Raw genomic sequence first — 22,852 nt, 5'->3', positions numbered from 1 at the left:
AGCACCAACCCCCAGCGTCGGACACAATTGTACTTAATGTCAGGGGGAAACCTTGACCTTTTACTAGGCTGGCAATAATTATTACAGCTATAAATATACAAAGCTTTTAGGATGAAGTATGTAGGTGAATTCACCATACAATTCATAGGGATTTCTTAGGCTTGGGATATCCAGAAATGCTTTTTCTAGTTCCTTCTTCTCAAGTGTAGTCTACAGCACATGGAGTTTTTAGTGACCTTCTGCCCAAGTAGTGCTAACCCTGCTTTAACTCCCAAGATAAGAAAGAATCTGGTGCCTGTGAGTACTTACATCTCAAATACACATTATAGCAGCTATTGCTGTTAAAGAATGTATACATTTTGGGATAATACTCTGTAATAGCAGTATCATGAGTTTTCCCTTGGTCAATTTGCCTCTGCCTACCTACCTGCTTGCTTCTTTCTTTGCTTCCTCCTGCACTGATGATCAACCCTCCCCCCCGCCCTATATATATATATATATATATATATATGTGTGTGTGTGTGTGTGTGTGTGTGTGTGTATGTATGTATGTATGTATGTATGTATGTATGTATGTATGTATGTATATATATAGGGCAGCTGTTGCTTGGTCTCTTCCTAACCTTGGATATCTAGTGCGTCATATTTAGTCACACTTAGAAATGTTGCATGTGTTCTTAAAGCTGAATGAACATCCTATCCAGTGTCCATCCTTATGTGTCCAAAAGCTTGCACTTTTAAAATCTTTAAATTCATAGTCTTTAGATTCATGAATTCAAGAGTTGAGGAATTTCATCCTTTTGCAGTCTTGCATACAAAAGCATATCTGGAGGACAGTAACAGCACAATTCTGTGACATGTATAGAAGAAAGCCTGTATACTCAGAAATCTTAATAAAACTACAGTCTGGGTTGAGTATTGTCTCTAAATCTTGGTTTTTTTCTGTTAAGTAGACTGTTTCCCTTTATATTTTGTGGTTTTGCCTGACAATTGGCATATGTTTCTTAATGACAGCATGGTGGGTTTTTTTTTAATACTGGTCTCCCTGTGTCTTGTAGTGCTGTATTCTGAACATTTTGAAGTTGTCATTAAAAGAGAAGAATATGGTGCTTTGGCTAATGCTGAAATGCTCAGAATTCAGTCTAGAGCTGCAGGCTGCAATAACAGTGCATTGGCTTCTTGCAGCACTTTAGTGTGCTTCCTTTGCACACTCCTTGAATGCATGATACCAAAGATCTGATAATTGTTCTAGATAATAAGGAAGTTTGACTATCAATTGCAAAGCAGTGATAAATGAATATGAAGATAACGATAATGATGAAGTTTTAGCACGATCCTAAACTCTTTGGTTCATTATGGTTCATTTGATAATGCCTGCTCAAGATAATTTAATGTAAGCACTGCAATCCATTGCATACCAGTGAAAAGTAAGGTCCACTGAGGCTTACTCTCATAGCATTGCAATCATAGTCACAATTTAAATTTGTCTTGACAATTAGAGTAGATAGAAGAAATTGATAAGTTTTCTTTAAAAAATATTTAAACTGAACACCAAGGTCCCATCTGCACCACCATATAATACCGTTTGAACTGAATTATGTGGTCAGTGTAGACTCATCTGTATTCTGAAACTGCATTATATCGCAGTATAGTTGGGCCCGAGTTTCCTTCAGTCAGTACCAGTAAGTAAGCAGGAGATGATAAATATTTACAGCCAACTCACAATGAAAGAGATTATTCTGTGTGCATTTCCTAAAAATGAGCTTCCTGTTTTCCTTCTCTTAAGCAATTTTTCAGTTAATTGGCTCACCATTTTTGCTGCTTGTAAATTTTAACCTCGTGGAACTAATCTCTATTGAAATGAAAACATATTGCCATTGATTCTATTCATATTAAATTGGCTTTTGTAAACAGAATGATGTGTACAAATTGTACAGGTGTATGTTTTATATCTGCAATATCTTGCTAATTAAGGACACTGGTTGTCCTTCGTTATTTTTATTTTTATTTATACCCAGCTTTATCTCTCCCGAAGGGACTCAAAGCAAGACATGGATTGCTCATATACCTTGAAATTTGCTTAATTTTTTCCGTTGAACAGGCCAAGCAGAAATGCTGCATATAAGGTGTAGACAGATTGGTTTCAACAGTCACTGAATACTTTCATGATATTGTTTATTTATTTATTTATTTCAATCATTTATACCCCGCCCTTCTCACCTGAGGGGACTCAGGGCAGCTTACAAGTGGCTTATTGGATGGATTCAGTTGTGTCGAGCATTTATTTTATAATACATTAAAATGTATATCCTGCACATAGCCAAAGGGGAGGCAGACAACCAAATCAATGTAATTAATGTAACACAATTTGAAATGTAGAAGAGCAAAAGGGGCTTCACAGTTTGCAAAAATAATAAACTACCTAATACATTAAAACAAGTTAAAACCACACATACAGCATATACAAAGATGATTAAATCAGATGGGAAAAACGGTGCCTACTATATCACAATTGCATTGTTTCATGCAGGAATCAAAGCAGTTTTAACAGGAATGTAACAGTTACTAGGAGTAAAATATGTGTCAGTATGTGTCTAGATTCCCTACCCTATGAAGTGTATCTTGGCAGAATGCCTCCTAGAGCTAGAGTTAAGTAACCAAAATGCACAAAGCCCATGTCAGGGAATAATACGTCCTTGCATATATGCAGTGTGTCACATTATTAAAAGCTTTGAAGACATATAGGTTCAGTTCAGATATAGTGGGCTCTAACAGGAATTAATCAAAAGCTTATGAATTGTACTCTCCCCCCTTGCTTTTTTTGTATGCCTCGTTTCTGCCAATGTTACAAAATTTCTTAAATCATAATTTCCCATAGGACATTAAAATTAAGACCTTCATAAAAGCCATTTTATTTAACATAGATTCTAAAAATGATTTCTAAAAGCATAGTTATCTTCAAGTATATACTGTAATCAATAATTCTATTCATTTATTTCTCTACTGATGTTTTTCTTGATGGCATCACCATGCAAGCCTGAACATGTCAAATTATTGTTTGGATGGAAAATCGTGAAGGACTACCAAAAACTAATAAAACTAAGGGTGTGTGTGTGTGGGGGGGATCTTCCTTAGAGCCTTAGAGAGCTGCTATCTCCCAATTGAAAATTATTTTAAATTGATTTTTATAATATTTATCATTTGTTTTAGAGATAATTGTTAATGTCATAGATGGCTTAAGTACATGGTGATGATAATATTTTATATTTTTATCAATGTTATGTTTGATCTAATTTTAAAATCCATATTTAAATCCTAGTTTTGGATGAAAGGGTATAATATAATCAAAATCATGACCATCATCATTATTATTATTATCATCATCATCATCCTCTTTATGGACTAGTAGTCTGTCTCAGTATGCAGCAACATTTTATTTCCTGCAAACAGCACATATCTGTTGGGTATATATATATTTTTTTCTTTGGACTTTAAAAAGGTTATGTGAACTTATTCTTAGGAATGGTAAATAATATATACCTGAAAACATGAAAAAGCTTATAAATGGCTGGTCAAGCAAATACATATTGCATCTACCTCTGATTGTGAAAGCTATGGAATTCTTTCTGTGGTTGTGCCAGACGCAAATAAAGAAGATACATCTTGAAAATGTAGAGATGAAACATTTAGGCCATTGACTCTGATAGTGGCATAACAACATAGGTGCCAGTAAGATGAAAAAGGGAAGGGAAGAAAAATTATTTCATAGCAGCAAGAGAAGTCTGTGACTGCTAGGAATTCTTTCTCTCACATGCTTAGCTTAAGGGGAGGGGAGGGGGCTTAGGGAGATACATGAAGCAATGTCATCCAAGATGGGATGATGGTTTAGCCCAGAGTTCCTGAAACCTTTTCTACTTGTGACCCCTTTCCACCCAATACATTTTTATGTGATCCTGGGTATATAGGTCTATAAAATGGGTATAAAAACCAAATATTTACTGATAATAAATCAGCATTTATAAGATTTCCTCTAAGACTAGTATCTAACAAAATCTGTCCTTATAATTACACTAATTAATCCCCCATTCAGCTATTTTAAAATCTATTTTTGTCTTTTTTAAATACCCAAAGGCCCATCTCAATTTTCTACCAAATTCTTCTTTGTTTCCTCCCCTTAATGCCATTGATGATCTTGGCCATTTGGATATACTCTACTACTTTTCTTCTCTAATACTTAATACAGTAGAGTCTCACTTATCCAACATAAACGGGCTGGCAGAACGCTGGATAAGCGAATATGTTGGATAATAAGGAGAGATTAAGGAGAAGCCTATCAAACATAAAATTAGGTTATTAGGTTGGATAAGCGAGTGTTGGATAAGTGAGACTCTATTGTAAGTAATTCCTTCTCCCTCTTCCAAGGTTTTGCTCTAATGATTCTCACTGTAAATTTCTACATTATCTTTGCCAATTCTCTCCTGAAACTACCCCAGTAAGCATATTTCTGGTTTTTTCTTAATCTTCTTAGTTTTCCTTTCCTTTTTTTTTTTTTGAAGTATAGCTGAAGTATCTTTGCAGCGTTCACTGCAAATTTATTTATTTATTTATTAAAAACATTTATATTCCACCCTTCTCACCCCGAAGGGGACTCAGGGTGGAACACAAAATATATACGGCAAACATTCAGTGCTGGAATATAAAATAAACTATAAATACACATAAGCACTAAAATCAGTTATCTTCACATTAAAGCAATTATTTAAAAACTTCACAAGTCAGCCGTACTGAATCCGGTCAGCAGGGTGAAATTTCCTGTTGCTGCTGTTATAGCACTGTCCCAAAGGCTTGGTCCCACAGCCAAGTTTTTACTGTATTTCTAAAGGACAGGAGGGAGGGACTGACCTATTCTCGCCAGGGAGATTGCATTTCAATGTATATTGGACAATCCATTTGATGTTGTTTGTTATTACTGTGAATTTAACACCGACTGCATTTCAATGTATATTGGACAATCCATTTGATGTTGTCTGTTATTACTGTGAATTTAAACAGTATAACTAATTTGCCAGACATATTGTTTACTGAACTGGTTTATTTTCAATTGTATATATAGGAGGTCATTTGTGTTTGAACTGACCTATTCTCGCCAGGGAGAGAGTTTCATAGCCAAGGGGTAATCACTGAGAAGGTCCTGTCTCTCGTCTCCGCCAATCGCGCCTGCTCCATTTCTTCCCTCCCACTCCTCTTCTTCCTCCTTCTCCACTTATCAAATCAAGGCCCATCCAACACGCTCCACCACCCGACCCCTCCCACTCTTCTTCTTCTATTTCTCTAAACAAAACCCACCCAAGACAACCCACAACCACCCATTTCCTCCCACCCACCCCTCCCTCCTCCATTCCTACACACAAGCTCCACCCACTACAACCCAGACCCCTGCATCTCTACCCTTTCAAAGCAAGACCACCACCATCCACTTCCTCCCTCCCACCCTCTCCTTCCTCCTCCATTCATACAAACAACACCCACCCACAACCACCCATATCCACAATGTCACATTTCAACTGGATTATCTTCACTTATAATCAACTTCTACCCTCCATCTACACTGACACACCAACCCAAACAAAACCATATCCCGTTTCAAAGCCATGGGCCAGGCAAACTAACTCTAACAACACACCACATTCAAAAACACACCTACAGCATCTCTTAGACAACTCTAATATACTGATGGTAATGTGCTCTATAGCCATTCAGAAAACCTACAACATCCCTTACACAACTCCAATATCCCAATGATAACATACCCATTCACAACACCTACAACAACTCTTACACACCTTTCATACTTACCTCCAACAGACAAAAAAACCCAATAATCACAAATATTGTATATTCACAACCTTTAGGACATAATATCCCCTAATGACGCAGCATCTTCAAGCGCTAACCTACTCAACTTCTCCAACAAAACGTCGCAGGTATTGAATTCGGGAAACGGAGCCATCCCCCACTATTATCCCACCTTCTCCCAACCCAACAGTTCCAAAACATCCAAATATCAGTACATCAATACCTACTCCTCCCACGCAAAACTAACGGCGCTCCATACAGTCATACCACCCACATGACCTCCAAGGACTCTGTGAACAATGCCACCTCTTCAACTTACAAATACACATGATCACCAACCCGCACACTCACACACAACTGGACTTAATGTCAGGGGAAAACCTTTACCGTTGACCTTAACTACCGCCAATTCCTCAATACTTTATTTCCCATACCACCATACTTCGCCACAGCAACGCATGGCGGGCACAGCTAGTTTGCTTATAATCCTTTTGCTTACTTATTGTATGTATGTTCTGGTGTGCAGCTTTCTTTCCTTGCTCTGTATTTTTTCCTGAAAAGGGCTGAGAGGGGCTGCAGACCATGTGATCTGCTCTGAGGTGAGCACAGATTCTATCAGACTTCTTTGGACTTTGGGACTACTCAGATCTCAGACTTGCAAACAGTTGCCTGCTGTTTATTCTAAGAGAGATGTTGTGACTGGATGCCACACAAAACTATCTCAAACATATCTGTAACTGACCTCTAAGTTTTGTACCTGTTTATGCCGAACACATGACAGTTGTGAGTAAACCAAATATGTCATTTTTACCAAAGTCTACTTTATTTTGTCTCTTGAGTGCATAATATAAAACAAAAATATATCTACTCTCCTATGTTTTATAGGAGAGTAGATATATTTTTGGACACTGAAAAACACTTCTAAAGAACTGCAATTTTTATGCATTGGCATATTCTTTGTTTCCTAACAGTTCAGAGACAACAAGTTATTCAGGCTTAACAACTGAAACCAATTGCCTTCCATAATTACACTTGGTTGTATATCACTTGAGAAGATTGTACTCAAACGGTTTTTTGGCTCCTCCCTAAAAGGCTGTAAATGCCATTCTCTAAAAGGTTATGATTTCTAAAAGGTCATGCTTTTCTAAAAGCCAATTTTTAGGGACCTCAACATTGATCTAAGGAGATTCCATTTGGAATTGCGACCCACAGTTTAGGAAGAAGTGGTTTAGACAGGTGCTGTTCAGAGTGGTGGCCTTTGAAAATACCCACCAGGTACCACAGACATGCAAACATTTGCTCAGCCGCCACTGTTAACTTCCTGCAGGCATTGAGAAAGTACATCCACCTACAGGATTCCAGGCATAGTTTTTAGCAACTTCCACTGAAGTAGAGTTCTCTGGAGATGATGGAAATGCTAAAAAGACTTATAAATGGATCCTGGTGAGCAAATCAAACCTGAAGTTTTCCTAGAATTCAAATTGGCTAAACTGGAATATATTAATTTGGACTTACCACAAAACTTCTCAGGAAATTAGGATAACAGTTTCTTCTTTCAATTCATCATGTGTCAGTCAGATAAAGGCACATGATTTTGCATTTTATGCAAGTCAGAGATATCCTTAAGATTTTCACTCTGCTTTAAAATGTATTAATGATATTGTGGCTACAAGTGTACTATGATCTGTCAGGAAGTGTATGTTGCTAGATCAAACTGCCATCAGGGATTTAGATCTCTCTCTCTGCCTATGTAGATCTTCCTTTTCTAAAGCAAAACTGGATCTTTAATATTTTATAAACTGTCAGCAATTTTTCTTCCAGCTATTATCCTTTGGAGTATATAGCTTATGAAAAGAGCCCCATTCTTTTCATAGAATCTGTGATTTCACCATCAAGTTACAGAGGGTGCTATTCAGAATGACTTTTAATAGCAGTAAAAGTTTTCAGTTTTCTTCTAGGCAGCTTCCTCCCAGTCAAAATCATGGCATGTGACATGCACCATGATGGGTTTTTGCCCTACTTATAATAATAAAGTACTTGACATTCTAATTTTATTGTGATGCCTGAAAGTCCTGGGCTGAGATTGATTAATGTGTGTACTTTGCAGTACAGGGCAAAACAAGGATGAAGACATTTTTTCCCTTTATTTAAACTTTATAGTGATTCAGAATGTTAAATGCTGCACTTTTCTGAGAGGTCAATTACTCTCCTAGATAAAAGTAAATGTCATTTTATGGCTAATATTTTTTGCCATTTGCTTAATGAAACAGATGGTAGTACCTGACGTGATTGAGAGAAGGTTTAAATTATCTACATCTAAAGCAAATGTGGAGAGCCTTTGGCACTCCAGATGCTGCTGAACTACTACTACTCTCATTATTAGCCATACTGTCAGAATATGATCAAAGTCATTTACATCTTAAGGGCTAAAGGTTCTCTTGCCTTAATCCAAATTGTAATAATGTTTTATTAGAAGTACTGTAATTTGGGCCTCAAGTCTTGCTGAAAATACCAACAGTAAGGTTTACTTTTCAGTAAACATTGTGGGGTCAGTTTAATATCCCAGTCCTTTTTGATAGGAGTACCCTATAAATGTAACCACACTCTGGTTACATCTCAAATAGATTACTGCAATGCGCTCTACTTGGGGTTACCTTTGAAGACTGTTTGGAAGCTGCAACTGGTCCAACGAGCGGCAGCCAGATTGATCACTGGAGCTGCACACAGGGAGCATACAACCCCCCCTGTTGTGCCAGCTCCACTGGCTGCCAATCTGCTACTGAGCACAATTCAAAGTGCTGGCTTTAGCCTATAAAGATCTAAACAGTTCTGGCCCAGGTTATTTGTCTGAACATATCTCCCTTTATGAACCATCTCTGAGTTTAAGATCATCTGGAGAGGCCCTGCTCTAGTCTCTGCCTTCTTCGCAGACACGATTGACGGAGCCGAGAGACAGGGCCTTCTCAGTGGTGGTCCCTCAGCTATGGAACTCCCTGCCCAGAGAGATTAGATCAGTTCCCTCCTTCCTGACATTCTGCAAAACAGTGAAGACGTGGCTCTTTGACCAAGCCTTCAAAAATCTAGTGCAATACTTAAATACAAAACATGTGTAATTGACCTGTGAGACAGCCCCGGAATACGCCTGTGGATCACGTAATTTTAACTCGTATGGATTCAAATGCTTTAATTGTTTTAATGTTGCGGTTATTTTTATTGTACTATGTTTTTAAAGGCATTGCCTATGTTGTGAAGCCTTATTGAGTCCCTTCTGGGGTTGAGAAAGGCGGGATAAAAGAGACGTAAGTAAATAAATAAATAAATGTTTAAGATGATCAGCATAGGTGCATTGTTGCAAAACCCAATGTTAATGCAGGTATAATTCAGTTAGTGAAGTAAGTGTATTCCTGGGTATTGCTTCTTTAACTGGAAATTTGGTACCAGAGGCAGAAAGAACATGGGAATAATAGGAATAGGTTCCTAGACCATAAAAGGGGTGAGCAGTTCAACATGTTTCAGCAAACTTTTTATCTAATACTAATAATATGCACATATGAGAGGGAACAACCAGGTCAGGCAAGCCTTGCATAAGATTGAAAACATTTTTACTCTTCTACAGACCACTTGAAAGTTTCTTTCAGTCGCTTCTACTTTCTGTATGATTTCTATTTTGGTGCTTAAACTTATAGATCTATATTCTTAACCTATTGGGAATAGTGAGTAAGACCAATCTGATTTTCCTCTTTTGCTGTCAGTGAGGGATTCTATCATTAAATGAAATTTGTCTTGCCTGTTGTAGTCAGGCACAGCAACAGTAGGATAGGATAGAATAGAATCCCTGTTTTCCAGGGTTTGGGGGGCATTATCTCCTGCAGATGCGCTGCTGCAACTTGACATACAAAGTCTTGTGTTTTCCTACCTATCCTTCACCTTTTTCTCAATGCAGGTGATGCTAAAAGGATGAGGAGGAAAAAGTGAGGAGGCTGAATGGATGCAAATAAAATGCTTGTAAAAAGCAACTTATTTGTTAACTGACATGTACCTGTGTATTGTTAAAGCTATTATAGGGTGTTGGGAAGAAATAAAAAAACAAAGAAGCATATGAAAAGCAAGTGACACCTCTGGAGGGACATGAGAATATTGAAGAAATGTAACAAAAGGAATGGCTGGGAGCCAAGTGAGTACGCAGAGAGCTAGAATTTGACTGGGGGAAATAAGTTTTCTTCTTCTTCTTTACTCGTTCAGTCGTTTTCGACTCTTTGTGACCTCATGGAAATAAGTTGCTGAATGAAAAAAAATTAAAGTGTGTTATCACATTATGTTATATTGATTCATGAGATATAGCTTCTATGTACAACTACCTTGATCTATATATATAAATGAGTGATGGCATCACAGCGACCAACAAAACTACAGGCCCCCCAACCTCGAAATTTGACAACACAACCCATCATCCACGCCTCTAGGTTGATACAACAAAAAGAAAAGAAAAGTAAAGTCCTAATTAGAGGGAAAGGAATAATTGTTTTTATCCAATTGCTGCCAGTTAGAGGACTAATCTCTGCCCACTTGGTCTCCTAGCAACCCACTCAGCCCAGGGGACAGGCCGAGTTAGGCCTCACTTAGGCCTCTTCCACAGATTATCTAATTTGCACTGGATTATATGGCAGTGTAGACTCAAGGCCCTTCCACACAGCTATATAACCTATTTATAATGGACTTAATGCCAGGGGAAAAAGTTTACCTTTTACCTTAACTACCACTAATTCCTCAATACTTTATTTCCCATACCACCATACTTCGCCACAGCAACGTGTGGCCGAGCACAGCTAGTTATACCTAAATGCAGTAAACAACTGGCTCAGTGTTCATGCATTTTTTTTTCTGGAAAACATCCTTGCCTGATGAGGAAAACAAGAAACTGGAATTGGGTTAGCAGTGCTCTGTAGTTAGAGATCAGGATCCCAATATACACTATTATAATATTGCACCTATCTCTGAAACAGATGGACATCCTGATTGAACATTCTTATGTTATGTGTGCTTTTCAAATGAATTGTATATGAACCATGTGAATGCTAAAGCCTGAATAGTGGTGAATGCTTTTAAAACATTAGAAAATAGGTTCAGGGAAGGCTTTTGAAAAGTGAGGTTGGATAATAGAAGCAGCTATTCCCAGAATTTCTTGATTATTTTAAGTGCAATACCTAGTAGAATAGGAAACATCTGGGGCTTAAAGACAGGATACTAAGAATACTGTCCCCTTTTGTGTCTGAATCATTTCCCACTGCCTAGACTAGTGTTTCCCAACTTTGCTTCCTTTATTATGTACAATTTAATAAATTGAGTTTAATGGCATAATGTTCATGAAAGCTACCCTGGTGAATTCAAAATAACATTTATGGAAACTAGAAAATTTGTTTTGAACCAGAGCATGCTTCACTAATATTCCAGAAGCACTCGGTACTAGGGCTGTTCCAAACAACATGTGGAATAATTTTGGCATAGGAGTACTGATTATTCCAAAATACTTCATAAACCAAAGGCCCATTCTTAGCATGAACAAGCAACCCTATATATTCATGTCTAAATATATAAAATTTTATTCAAAAATTAACACAAAATCTGGGTCGATTTATCCACAGGGCCCTGTGAGTACTACACCTTACATCTTATATAAAAAGGCACCATCCCCTTCTCAAAGTAGAGTCACAAAAGGCAAGAGATGGTCTGTCCCAAAAGAACCTAAAAGAAGTATTTGTTCTCTCTGCACTTTTCTCTGTGGTGCCACTTCTGGCCTTTTTGAAGGCCTGAGTGGAGAAATGGCTGAAGCAGCCAAGGGCAGCTGGCACCTGAGGTCTGCTGGAGCTTTCCCCTCTCTATGGAATCCATGGATCATATCAAAATCCATAGCTTATCCCCGACTTATACATGAGTATATGTGGTACCCTCTAGCAAGAATTGAAATCCAAGATAAATGTGGGAGCAAGCAAACGGAAGCATGGTCTTCCAATGTATTTTGGAGAGGAAATTGTTATCTGCTAAAAGGGTAAAACATGAAGTAACTTGATGTCTCTGAAGGTGGGGAACCTGTAAACTTCTATGCTCTTGGATCATTCCTAGAAATAATCAGCCAGTAGTCTCTTGGATTCCCAAAATAAATGCTTAATCCTATTGGAAATTATTCAGTATCAAATAATTTTGTGTGGAATCCAGCTGATTCAGAGTGGGTAAAATGATGCCAAGATTTTCAAAACAGTGCTGTTGGCTGAAGTCCATGTTGGATTGGAAATGATCAACATTTTTGGGCATGGTGCACTGGAGAACTTATCCATTTGATGACCCACTGGAACTTAATGAAAGGTGTGTGAGAGTACAGCTGTTCCAAATGGAGATAGAATTCTGACAACTTCCTCATAGGACTTTCTCTGTCCATACAAATGATTGACGAATCAGAAATATACAAAACTGAAGAGAGCTGCTGAGTGCAAGGCATACAATACTGTATTTGAAGTGTAGACTGACATGCCTTCTCCTTTTCTGTTATAGTTTATAGTGTCACTTCACATGTTCTGTCTCAAATACCATAATTTGGATTGGGTGCTAATTATTTTTATTTATTTGTTTTGTTTTATATCCCACTCTATCTCCCTCATTGAGGGACTCAGAGTGGCTAACACTTGGCAACAATTCGATGCCATTCGAACCTATTACAGTGTCTCTTCATTTGCAGACCTTATGTAATGACAGCTAAAGTATATTGTAGGTATGTGAGGATGGAACATATTATCCTTGATCAGACATTTGTGAATGTTGATATATTTCTAAGCAAGACTCTTTTTCTTTGTCAAATGTTATGTTGAAAATCTGCAGTCACAGCATATCTGTTTTTCTATGGTCAGATTAAAATTGCTAGTATCACGGGAGATGTGATTCTTCAACTTGTACTCTCTACTCTTATCTTTAAGATGATGAACAAAATCTTTTTGACCCCTAAAATAAAAAATATATATAAGTGGTTCTGAAACATTTCAAGATGATGACATCTTAAAAGATTGTGAGGTCAGGTCTTGTTCAGCAGTTGGACAATGGGGAAAAGACTGCTGTTCCTAAGCTGCTATGAACAGCACACAGACAATCAGGACTGAGACTGGGGATCTCGATCTCAGCGTGACCCCTGCAGCCCCAAGACAATAAAAATATCTTCACACTGCAGTCTTGATGCAGCCAAAATAATTTATCCAGTGCTCTTCACACACACCCTTCCAGCAGGTTGGACCCAGGGACTGTTGAAAAGTTCATAGCACCAATTTGTTAAGCGGGGAAAGCTACCGTAATTACGGTGATTTGGGTTGAAACAGGATGACTGGAGGAGCTTTAATTCCTCCCCAGTGAACCAAAGGCAGTGTGAATCGGCAGTGCCCTTGGAGTGCCTCCTTTCATCCCTATAGGCAGTTGATTCCTGGAGCCCTTCAGCTCTTGGCAGAAATAATTGACTAGTGATGGGGAGGTGCACTTTGGATTTCAACTTGTACGAAGGGGGAGTTCATCTCTGTGTAATGAAATCAGGGTGTGTTTGCACACACTCACAAAGGAGAGAGAAGACATCTTTATATCTGTTTGCACATGGGTGTGTGTGTTTTTTTTTCCCCAGGGGGCAAGTATATTTATGTATATAATACAACCCTAACCTTTTCTACTTACATTCATATGTCCTCCTCAGGAATTTTCTGGGTCCTCCAGGTGTTTTTATGGCATGATTCCAGCAAAAATTACCATATAGTTGTGTTAGAGCAGGGGTCCCCAAACTTTTTAAGCAGAGGGCCGGTCCACAACCCTTCAGACTGTGGAGGGGCCGAATTATCATTTGAAAAAAAAAATACAAACAAATTCCTATGCATACTGCACATTTCTTATTTGTAGTGCAACAACAACAACAGAATACAATATTTAAAAATGGAAACAATTTTAACCAACATAAACCTATTAGGATTTCAATGGAAAGTGTGGGCCTGCTACTGGCCAATGAGATAGGAGTGTTAATTAGGAGTGTTGTTGTTGTTGTTGTGTGCCTTCAAGTCATGTCAGACTTTGGCCAAGCCTAAGTCTAAAATTAATTATTTATTTACTGCATTTATTTACTACATTTATATCCCACCCTTCTCACCCCAAAGGGGACTCAGAGCAGCTGTATGTACATACAATATATTATATTATTAGCATAACACAATATTAGCATTATATATTACTATATTGAACTATACCACTATGCTATTATATAATATGTAATATATAACATACAATTAATATTATTATATGGTATTACTATTAGTATTATATTGTATAACATAAGATTATTATCAATATTATATGTATATACAATATATTATATTATTAAAACTGATATAAAAATATTATATTATAGAACTGAGGGCGGGGGCCAGGTAAATGACCTTGGAGGGCCGCATCCGGCCCCCGGGCCTTAGTTTGGGGACCCCTGTGTTAGAGGATACTGTTCTAGACATTTGCTAGATCCAATTCTACAGTAACTTCCAGTGGAAGTTGTTCATTTCAGTAGAGGATCATACTGTATGTATATGACAGCAACAGAAAGATGAGTGAAGGAAATGAAAATTGAGGACAGGCACCCTGTCCACCATTTCCTAAAAGATTTCTTGCTCATCATTGTATTCCCTCACCCAAAAGTATTTATTCAACCATGAAGATTTGATTATATACTCGAGTATAAGCCAACCCAAATATTAGCCAAGGCACCTAATTTTACCACAAAAAACTGGGAAAACTTATTGACTTGAGTATAAGACGAGGGTGGAAAATGCAGCAGCTACTGGTAAATTTCAAAAATAAAAATAGATGCCTATAAAATTACATTAATTGAGGCATCAGTAGGTTAAATGTTTTTGAATATTTACATAAATCTTTAATTTAAAATACGACTGTTCAACTCTAATTACTTATATACACCAGTATAAGCCGGGGCCGGGCTGCCTTAAATCACTCTGACCATGAGGTCATGAGTTCGAGGCCAGCCCGTGGCGGGGTGAGCATCCGTCAATTAAAAATAAAAAATAGCCCCTGCTCGTTGCTGACCTAGCAACCCGAAAGATAGTTGCAATTATCAAGTAGGAGATAAGGTACCACTTATAAAGTGGGGAGGCAAGATTAACTAATTTACGACCTGGAATGAGGAAGTGCCGTCAATGTGGATGATGAAGCAGCTGCTCCCCCCTGTGGCCAGAATCGAACATCCCCTCAGAAGAAGGTTAACTTGCCTCTGTGTGTGTCTCTCAGTCTCTGTTTGATGTGTTTATGGGCATTGAATGTTTGCCTATGTGTGTTATAATGTGATCCGCCCTGCGTCCCCTTCGGGGTGAGAAGGGCGGAATATAAATACTGTAAATAAATAAATAAATAAATAAATAAGCCAACCAGAATATAAGCCGCCAAGAGGGGCTTTTCAGTCTTAAAAAAGGGGTGAAAAACCCAGCTTATACTCAAGTATATTATACGGTATATAGAAAGTGTTCCCTAAATGTACCTTGTGAAGTCATGAGGATTGAGCGCTCCTGCTTTATTTACTGAAGGCCAACTTAAATTTGCTGTTTGTACTACAGTATTTGTAACTAATTTTTTAAAGTTTAATACTTTTTTAGAGATATTCACTCTTCTAGCACTTTTGTCAGGGCCCTGTGCCCTTAACTCCCACAAAGTGGAGGGCCAACTTTAAGTGTGGTCTATGACGTATCTTTTTTATCTTACCTAATGTGAATCCCAATTGTTCTAGTCTTTCTTTCAAACCTTTTGATCAACATTTGCCATCCTTTTTTCTATAGTAACATTGATGGAAACATTGCATAATCTTTTCATACAAGATGCCTAACTCATCTAAGTAATTATAGCTTTGGCAATGGCATTCCTGGCATTCCAGTTCAGTTGTGATTGTTATATTTTAAGGAGAAGCTCATTATTTTTTCAAATGTTTTAGCTGCTTTGAGCTGTTGTTTTTTGCATCATTTCATATTGCAAGGTATAAATTATTTCTAAGAATCAGTGCACTCATTTAGCACAGTCTAGATAACGTTGGGATATTCTTGGTAAATATGTGATTACATTTTATTGAGATCAGTTCTTACTAGCAAACTAACTTCTTTTAAAACAGTGGTTCACAACCTGTGGGTCTCCAGATGTTTTGGCCTTCAACTCTCAGCAACCCTAACATCTGGTAAACTGTCTGGGATTTCTTGAAGTTGTAGGCCAAAACACCTGGGGACCCACAGGTTGAGAACCACTGTTTTAAAAGGGGGGAAATACTTTTAAATATTCATGCTTGCTTTAAGCCATGTTAGAGCTAAAGAGAGCAGCTGGGTATGTTCACCATGTTAACTATTATTTACCATATATTGCATTTAGCATATCCCTGTTCTCATGTCTTACTAGAGTATGCATTTGTATAGGCTTAATAAGTTGGACAGTTAGGTGTCCTTACATAAAGACCTTGATGGAGGGCACACAAAAAGGTAAAATATCAGTATTAAGTCTTTACATTTTACTTTATTGCACTAAATTATCCCCGCAGTGTTGCTAATTGCCATTCCTTTTTGTAAATGTTTTTGTATGAGGTTAACGTTATTATTAGCTTGTTGAATCTGCTACTGTATATGTGTAATCCTGTCATGATTAATTATTAATCCACTGTAGATTAATCCAAGACATTGCCAACAATAGTAACTGAAATCTGTTTTACAGCTGCTTTGTTCACTTCATTGCTGGTTACAGAACCTCCTAACTGTCAACACATGCTACAGTCAGGGCTGACGAATCAGAACTGAACTTCAACAAAGACAAGTTGATGGTCCAACAAAATACCAAAATAGTAACAGCTGATGCTTTCTGTGCTTTTCAGGTTCCGAATCAATGCTGTGTTTTAGTCTAAATTTTAAGGAACTGTTTAAGTGCTAAATCTATTTTGCTGATAGTGTTCAATACTTTAAATAGTTCTTTTCCATTTCAGAACTACAGTAAATTGCATTGGTCTGTGCAGTTTTGCAGGGTAGAGTTTTGTTTTTAATGCTACTTAAAGACAATAGCCTCGGGGAAAGATCGTCCAGAGTTTTGGGGTTCATTGCTATCAGAATGCAGTGCTATCAGAATGCAGATGTCACTGCATTCTGCTACTCTGTTACTCTTTTCCATCTTGGTCCAAGGAAGTTGTTTTGATTCCAAGACACTGCCTGTTATCTGTACTGGTCTGATTGAAGGCAAATGAACCAAAATTTAATCCAGAGATGACAGGGGTACTCTTGGTAAGTCAAAAGGTAGATCAAAGGGTGGATGCAAGATGCAAAGATGCAAGTTCACAATTTGTGACCTAAATTCAGCCCTTAGCCTGGAAGCTCCATTATGCTCAGTAGTGGTTTGATTGCCCCCCCCCCCCAATCAGAGCCAGCCCTAGGTATTTTTCAAGTGTAGTCAAACAGAATTTTGGCCGCCCCCCCCCCCTCCAAACCAATCACTGAAAAATAAAAGCGTTGGATAAGCGAAAAAGTTGGATAATAAGGAGGGATTAAGGAAAAGCCTATTAAACATCAAATTACATTAAGATTTTACAAATTAAGCACCAAAACATCATGTTTTACAACAAATCAACAGAAAAAGCAGTCTCGACTGCGCCCCCGTATGTTTTGCGCCCCAAGTGACCGCTTAATTCGCCTCATTGTTGGACCGGCTCTGCCCCCAATGCATATCAAAATCCATGAATGCTCAAATCCCATTTTGTACAATGACATAGTAAAATGATATCTTTTATATAAAATGGCAATACCAGGGTTTGCTTTTTGGATTTTTTTCAAAATGTTTTTAACTATGGATGGTTGAAATCATGCATGCAAAATCTGTGGCTACTGAGAGCTTAGTGGAAATGCCACCTCTTGAACTTTCTAATTTCCTCAGTCATCCATTATGGGGATATCTCTAAGTAATGACAAAAGTGTTATCCATACCAAATGGCCAGAGAACTTTCAGGTGTGCTTTCCAGCCCTTAAAATACTCCCGTCTCTCTTCTTCTCTGTTTATCTTCCCCTCAGGAAAGTGCACAAAGACTCTGTTGAGTTCTTCTCTTCTTGAAACTTCCTGTAACCAGCCAGGGTTTAGTTTCTGCATGTATTCATGTCTGAATGTACCTCTGGGTGTAATTAGTCATGTTTTAGCCATGAGACTTGCTTACTGCCTATTTGCCGTACTATGATAAAAGTCGTCTCAGAGAGACCCAAAGAGATTTACTATGCTAATAATAATAATAATAATAAAACTTTATTTATACCCCGCCACCATCTCCCCTATGGGGACTCGGGGCGGCTTACATGGGGCCATGCCCAGACACCATACAATATAACAAAATAAACAGCAAATCATAACACAATATAACAGTGCAAAATCATCGAATATATATTACAACCCAAATCGGAGAAAACAATGAAAACCAGGGCAGGTCACATGAACACTTAATTAAAAACTCGGGAGAGAGAGACATAGGAATAGGGGGAAACAGGGAAATAAAATGGTGGAGCAGTCTAAAGGATAAAAACCAAGGGGAATGGCCAGAGCAATATATTACATTTACTCCCCAAAGGCACATCGGAAAAGCCATGTTTTTAGATCTTTCTTAAAGGCTAACAAGGTGGGGGCTTGCCTAATCTCAGTGGGCAATGAATTCCACAGTCGGGGGGCCACAGCAGAAAAAGCCCTCTCCCTCGTTCCCACAAGACGGGCCTGGGACAGAGGCAGTGGTGAAAGGAAGGCCTCCCCGGATGAACGAAGGGAACGAGCAGGTTTATGGTAGGAGATACGGTCCCTAAGGTAGGTGGGTCCCAAACCGTTTAGGGCTTTATAGATGATGGTCTGCACCTTGAATTGGGACCGGAAAGTGAACGGCAGCCAGTGGAGCTCTTTAAACAGGGGAGTAGATCGTTCCCTGTAGCTCGCCCCTGTTATTAATCTGGCTGCCGAGCGCTGGACCAATTGTAGTTTCCGGGCCGTCTTCAAGGGAAGCCCCACGTAGAGCGCATTACAGTAGTCCAGTCTAGAGGTAACTAAGGCATGCACCACCGTGGTCAAGTCAGACTTCACGAGGTATGGTCGCAGTTGGCGCACAAGTTTGAGTTGTGCGAAAGCCCTCCCGGCCACCGCCGACACCTGAGCCTCAAGCGTCAAACGCTGAATCCAGGAGGACCCCCAAACTGCGGACCTGTGATTTCAGGGGGAGTGCAACCCCGTCCAGCACAGGTTGCCACCCAATACCCCGATCAGATGGGCGACTGACCAGGAGGGCCTCTGTCTTGTCAGGATGCTAAAGGAGGCTGAGTCTTCATGGAACCAGCTTTCAGCTTTTGCCGAAAGGAGATGACTACCATCCCAGAAATATGGTAATGTCATTTGAAAGGTTGCATTCCTTATCCCCTTTTTCCAATAGGCATGTAGAAGATTGTACTCTAAAGCTACCTGTGCAGTTGTAGGTAGGGTTTTTCTGATAAGCAGTTAATTAACTAATAAGCAGTTAATGGTGATTTCATGCTAAATATTAAGGATCTCTATTATCTGTTATTAAGTCATCTGTACTGCATTTCATTTCAGCAAAGCTCTAACTGGAGTGGACGGGTACTCTGAAAGAGATCTGAGAGTGCCCAACCAGCCGCCATACATGCCACACCGGAAGTCCGGGATTGTGCTTAGATATTGAACAACTACATTATATTCTTCCACATTCTTAGTCCTTAAAGAATGCAGAAATGCATTTTTCTTAGGATTACTTCTATCGGTTTAGATCAGGTTTTCAAATATTTTATATAAAAGATTGTATAAGATTGCAGGTATACTCACTCTAGTTTTCTGCTTTTTTCCGTAGTTACTATTACCTCAACTGGAGAAAAAGGTAAGACTATTTCTCTGCATACAAAGCAATGTTTTTGTCTTCTTTATTTCTGTATGTTTAACTTGCTTATAGAAGCTGACAAGTTTAGATTTGTTACTTTTCCCAAGAATTTGCTGTTGACTGGCCATCTATACTGTACTTCTATGCTCCAAAAAAAAGCCATGTCTTTGGAGTATGGCACGTAGGAGGAATCAGCCAGTTTTCAGAAAATGTTGGTGGGTGGTTTGTGTTCTGAAATAGCAGAAGTTCCAGAATTGAGTATGGAGAGCCTTGAAAACAATACAACTGCCTTATCCATGGATTCTATATCCATGCTTTCACTTACACTTCAAAAAATCCCTACCAGACATTTTGTAGGCCTCTCAAAGTCCTTCAGTGTGATTCTTTGCTATGTCTGCAGCTCAAGTATAGTCAAAATGTAGGGTGTACTATTACCCACAGTTTCAGGTATCCACAAAAAGTCTTGGAAAGCACATTGTAGTGCATTTCTTTTAAAAATTACAATTTTAAAGACAGTTCCTGAAACTTCACGGCTATGCTACAAAGGTTAGTATATAGTTCCTTACCAGTTTAAGCGAAATGGTTTCCCCAAGGAACTACATTCTCCAAAATTGTAATTTTAATAGAGTGTATATAATGAAAATTCTCAATAGAGTAATTTCTTACCTAAGTACATTTCCTGGGAACAGCATCTACAAATAATGTCTATATTTAGTAGCTTACCAATCCTCCTTTTAGACAGCAGTCATCTCTGCATATTTGCAGTGTCTCTACTTTTCTTTATCAGTGACAAACTGTCCTTTTCCTAACATTAAGGAGAAGCTAACAGTGCATTCTTTCCTAGAAGCTTATGTTCCCTGTACATCTTTCTGAATATTAAATATTCTCCCACTTCCCTGATAAATCCCAACATGTGAACCATTTAGCAGGTACTGTGTTTACTTCTCACAAATAAATCCGCTTCAGATGTTTCTTCCCTCTGCAGCCCAATCTGTAGTGGTTTTAGTTCTTTTTGTGTGTGTTTGTGTTTTCTTAATCATTCCCCAGAGAGCAAAGCGTTAATCCGGTGCATTTCTTTCCTTTTTGGTATAGAAAGTAGAAAGTGAGAGTGAGGGAGAAAAATCCAGTTGTAGGTGGGGCTTAAACTGGAAATAGTACTGACTTAGAGGTTAAAAAGCCAGCACTAAACTGTAACAGGGAGAGTGGTAATTGCCTCCCACCTTCTCTGATCCAGTTAGTCAGCTTACTGAGCAAACCTTCCTGATCTTTTAAAAGAAGGTCAGCCTGTAGTTCAAATGAAGTTGTAGCTGCTTATTGACTAGTATATATTTGCACCAGTATTAGGGTGCAGAGTGGAGGTTAGGACTTCAAAAGGTTTCTAGCAACAGTTATTACTGAGTTGCAGGAGACAGTTCAGTGCTGTGGAATTGCTTCCTAAGTGAGGAGGGAGATAAATTAAGCACACTTCTTAGCAACACCAGAGATATATTGAACATTGTGTGGACCCACCAGCTGGACCTGCAATATTCCCAGGAAGAGAAAAGAAAAGAAAAGAAAAGGAAGGAACCTTTGACACCTTTCAGAGCCACTCTCATGCAATTCTGCTCCAGGTTTTTCTAGCAGTCTCCTTTACTGAGAAGTCTTACTGCCACGATCAAAGACTTCCTCAGCCTGGCATGTTGATAAGTTTGTTTTGGAAGGTTATCTAGGAGAAGGAATAGGTTTGACAAGTAGAAGCCTGAGATGTGTATGTTTTGCCCATCCCAAGTTTCATTAATAACTGTATGCTAGTTGGGAGCATTCATGTTGTCCCGGTGCTTGTATGATTTCTATCCCTACTTATAAAATGTTTTCCTGACCATCTTTCTTGCCACTTTGTTCTTGTCACTTTTTCCTGTTCAATGTTCATATTTTCTTAACAAATTCAATTTTACCAATTTATTTTTCCCTTTGTTGTCTTGTATCTGAACCAGCAGTATAATGTCTTATAATGAAATATGTCTTTGTTCATCACAATGTCTATAAAATTACAGTTTTTTGTTTTAAAATTATATAACGGAATACATAGAATGATGGTCTTACATCTGAGCGGTCTGTCTCTGCTGTGACAGAGTCTTAGAATTCCTTCAAAAAAGAAGTCACTCTATTACATGAAAAAATTTCGTACACTAATTCTAGTGTCACCTCAGTTCAAAATTCAGACTAAATGTATTTGACTTCTTTGTTAATAATAGTAATAAAAATAACTTTATTCTTATATTCCACCCCATCTCCTCAAAGGGACTCAGGGCGCTTACATATGGACCAAGCCCAATAATGCAACAATAAAATACAGTAATATAAGATACATTCAATAACAATGAATTATTACATAAAAACATATACAAATCATAAAAGCATAAACTCAACAACAACTGATAAACAAGAACTAAAAGCCGAGTACAGTGGGCGTGTTCAAAAATTAGAGGCAAAGCAATAAATTATACATGTGAAATATATTGCAAGGTCACTAATAATAAAGTAGTAATAAAGTGCAATAGCTGGGTATAGGTGTAGGGTAAAAGGACTCTGTCAAATTGTGCCGAATTAGTCAAAAACACATTGAAATAACCAGGTTTTCAGGTCTTTCCGGAATGTGGCCAAGGTAGAGGCTAATCTAATTTCTCTCAGGAGGGAGTTCCAAAGCCGGGGGGCCACCACCGAAATGCCCTCTCCCTTGTCCCCACCAACCGTGTTTGGGATGGGGGCAGGAGCAAGGATAGGGCCTCCCCAGCAGATCTTAAAGTTTACGCAGGTTCGTAGTAGAAAATGCGATCGCAAAGATAGGCTGGACCCAAACCATTTATGGCTTTATAGGTGATAACCAGCACCTTGAATTGGGACCGGAAACTTATCGGCAGCCAGTGGAGCTGATTTAATAGGGGGGGGGGGGTTGTCAGCATCCTATAATTCACTCCCGTTAACAACCTGGCTGCCACCTGTTGTACTAATTGGAGTTTCCAGGCCATCTTCAAAGGCAGCCCCACGTAGAGTGCATGGTAGTAATCCAGT

The 22,852-nt window shown here is 38.5% G+C and overlaps 1 protein-coding gene across 2 annotated transcripts in view; it reads left to right on the top strand.

The window, feature by feature from the left end:
• The window catches only part of zdhhc20 (zinc finger DHHC-type palmitoyltransferase 20), a 60,092-nt gene that overhangs the window by 5,181 nt on the left and 32,059 nt on the right, over window positions 1-22,852 (top strand). For both annotated transcript variants that reach the window (XM_008107993.3, XM_003219269.4), the window contains exon 2: window positions 19,775-19,801. In XM_008107993.3, coding sequence (XP_008106200.1) covers window positions 19,775-19,801 — 27 coding nt within the window. The remainder of the gene's footprint in view (window positions 1-19,774; window positions 19,802-22,852) is intronic.

Source organism: Anolis carolinensis, chromosome 3 (assembly GCF_035594765.1).
Source record: "Anolis carolinensis isolate JA03-04 chromosome 3, rAnoCar3.1.pri, whole genome shotgun sequence".
Taxonomy (NCBI): domain Eukaryota; kingdom Metazoa; phylum Chordata; class Lepidosauria; order Squamata; family Dactyloidae; genus Anolis; species Anolis carolinensis.
Note: the sequence above shows the minus strand (reverse complement) of the source record. Positions and strands in the feature narration are given on the sequence as shown.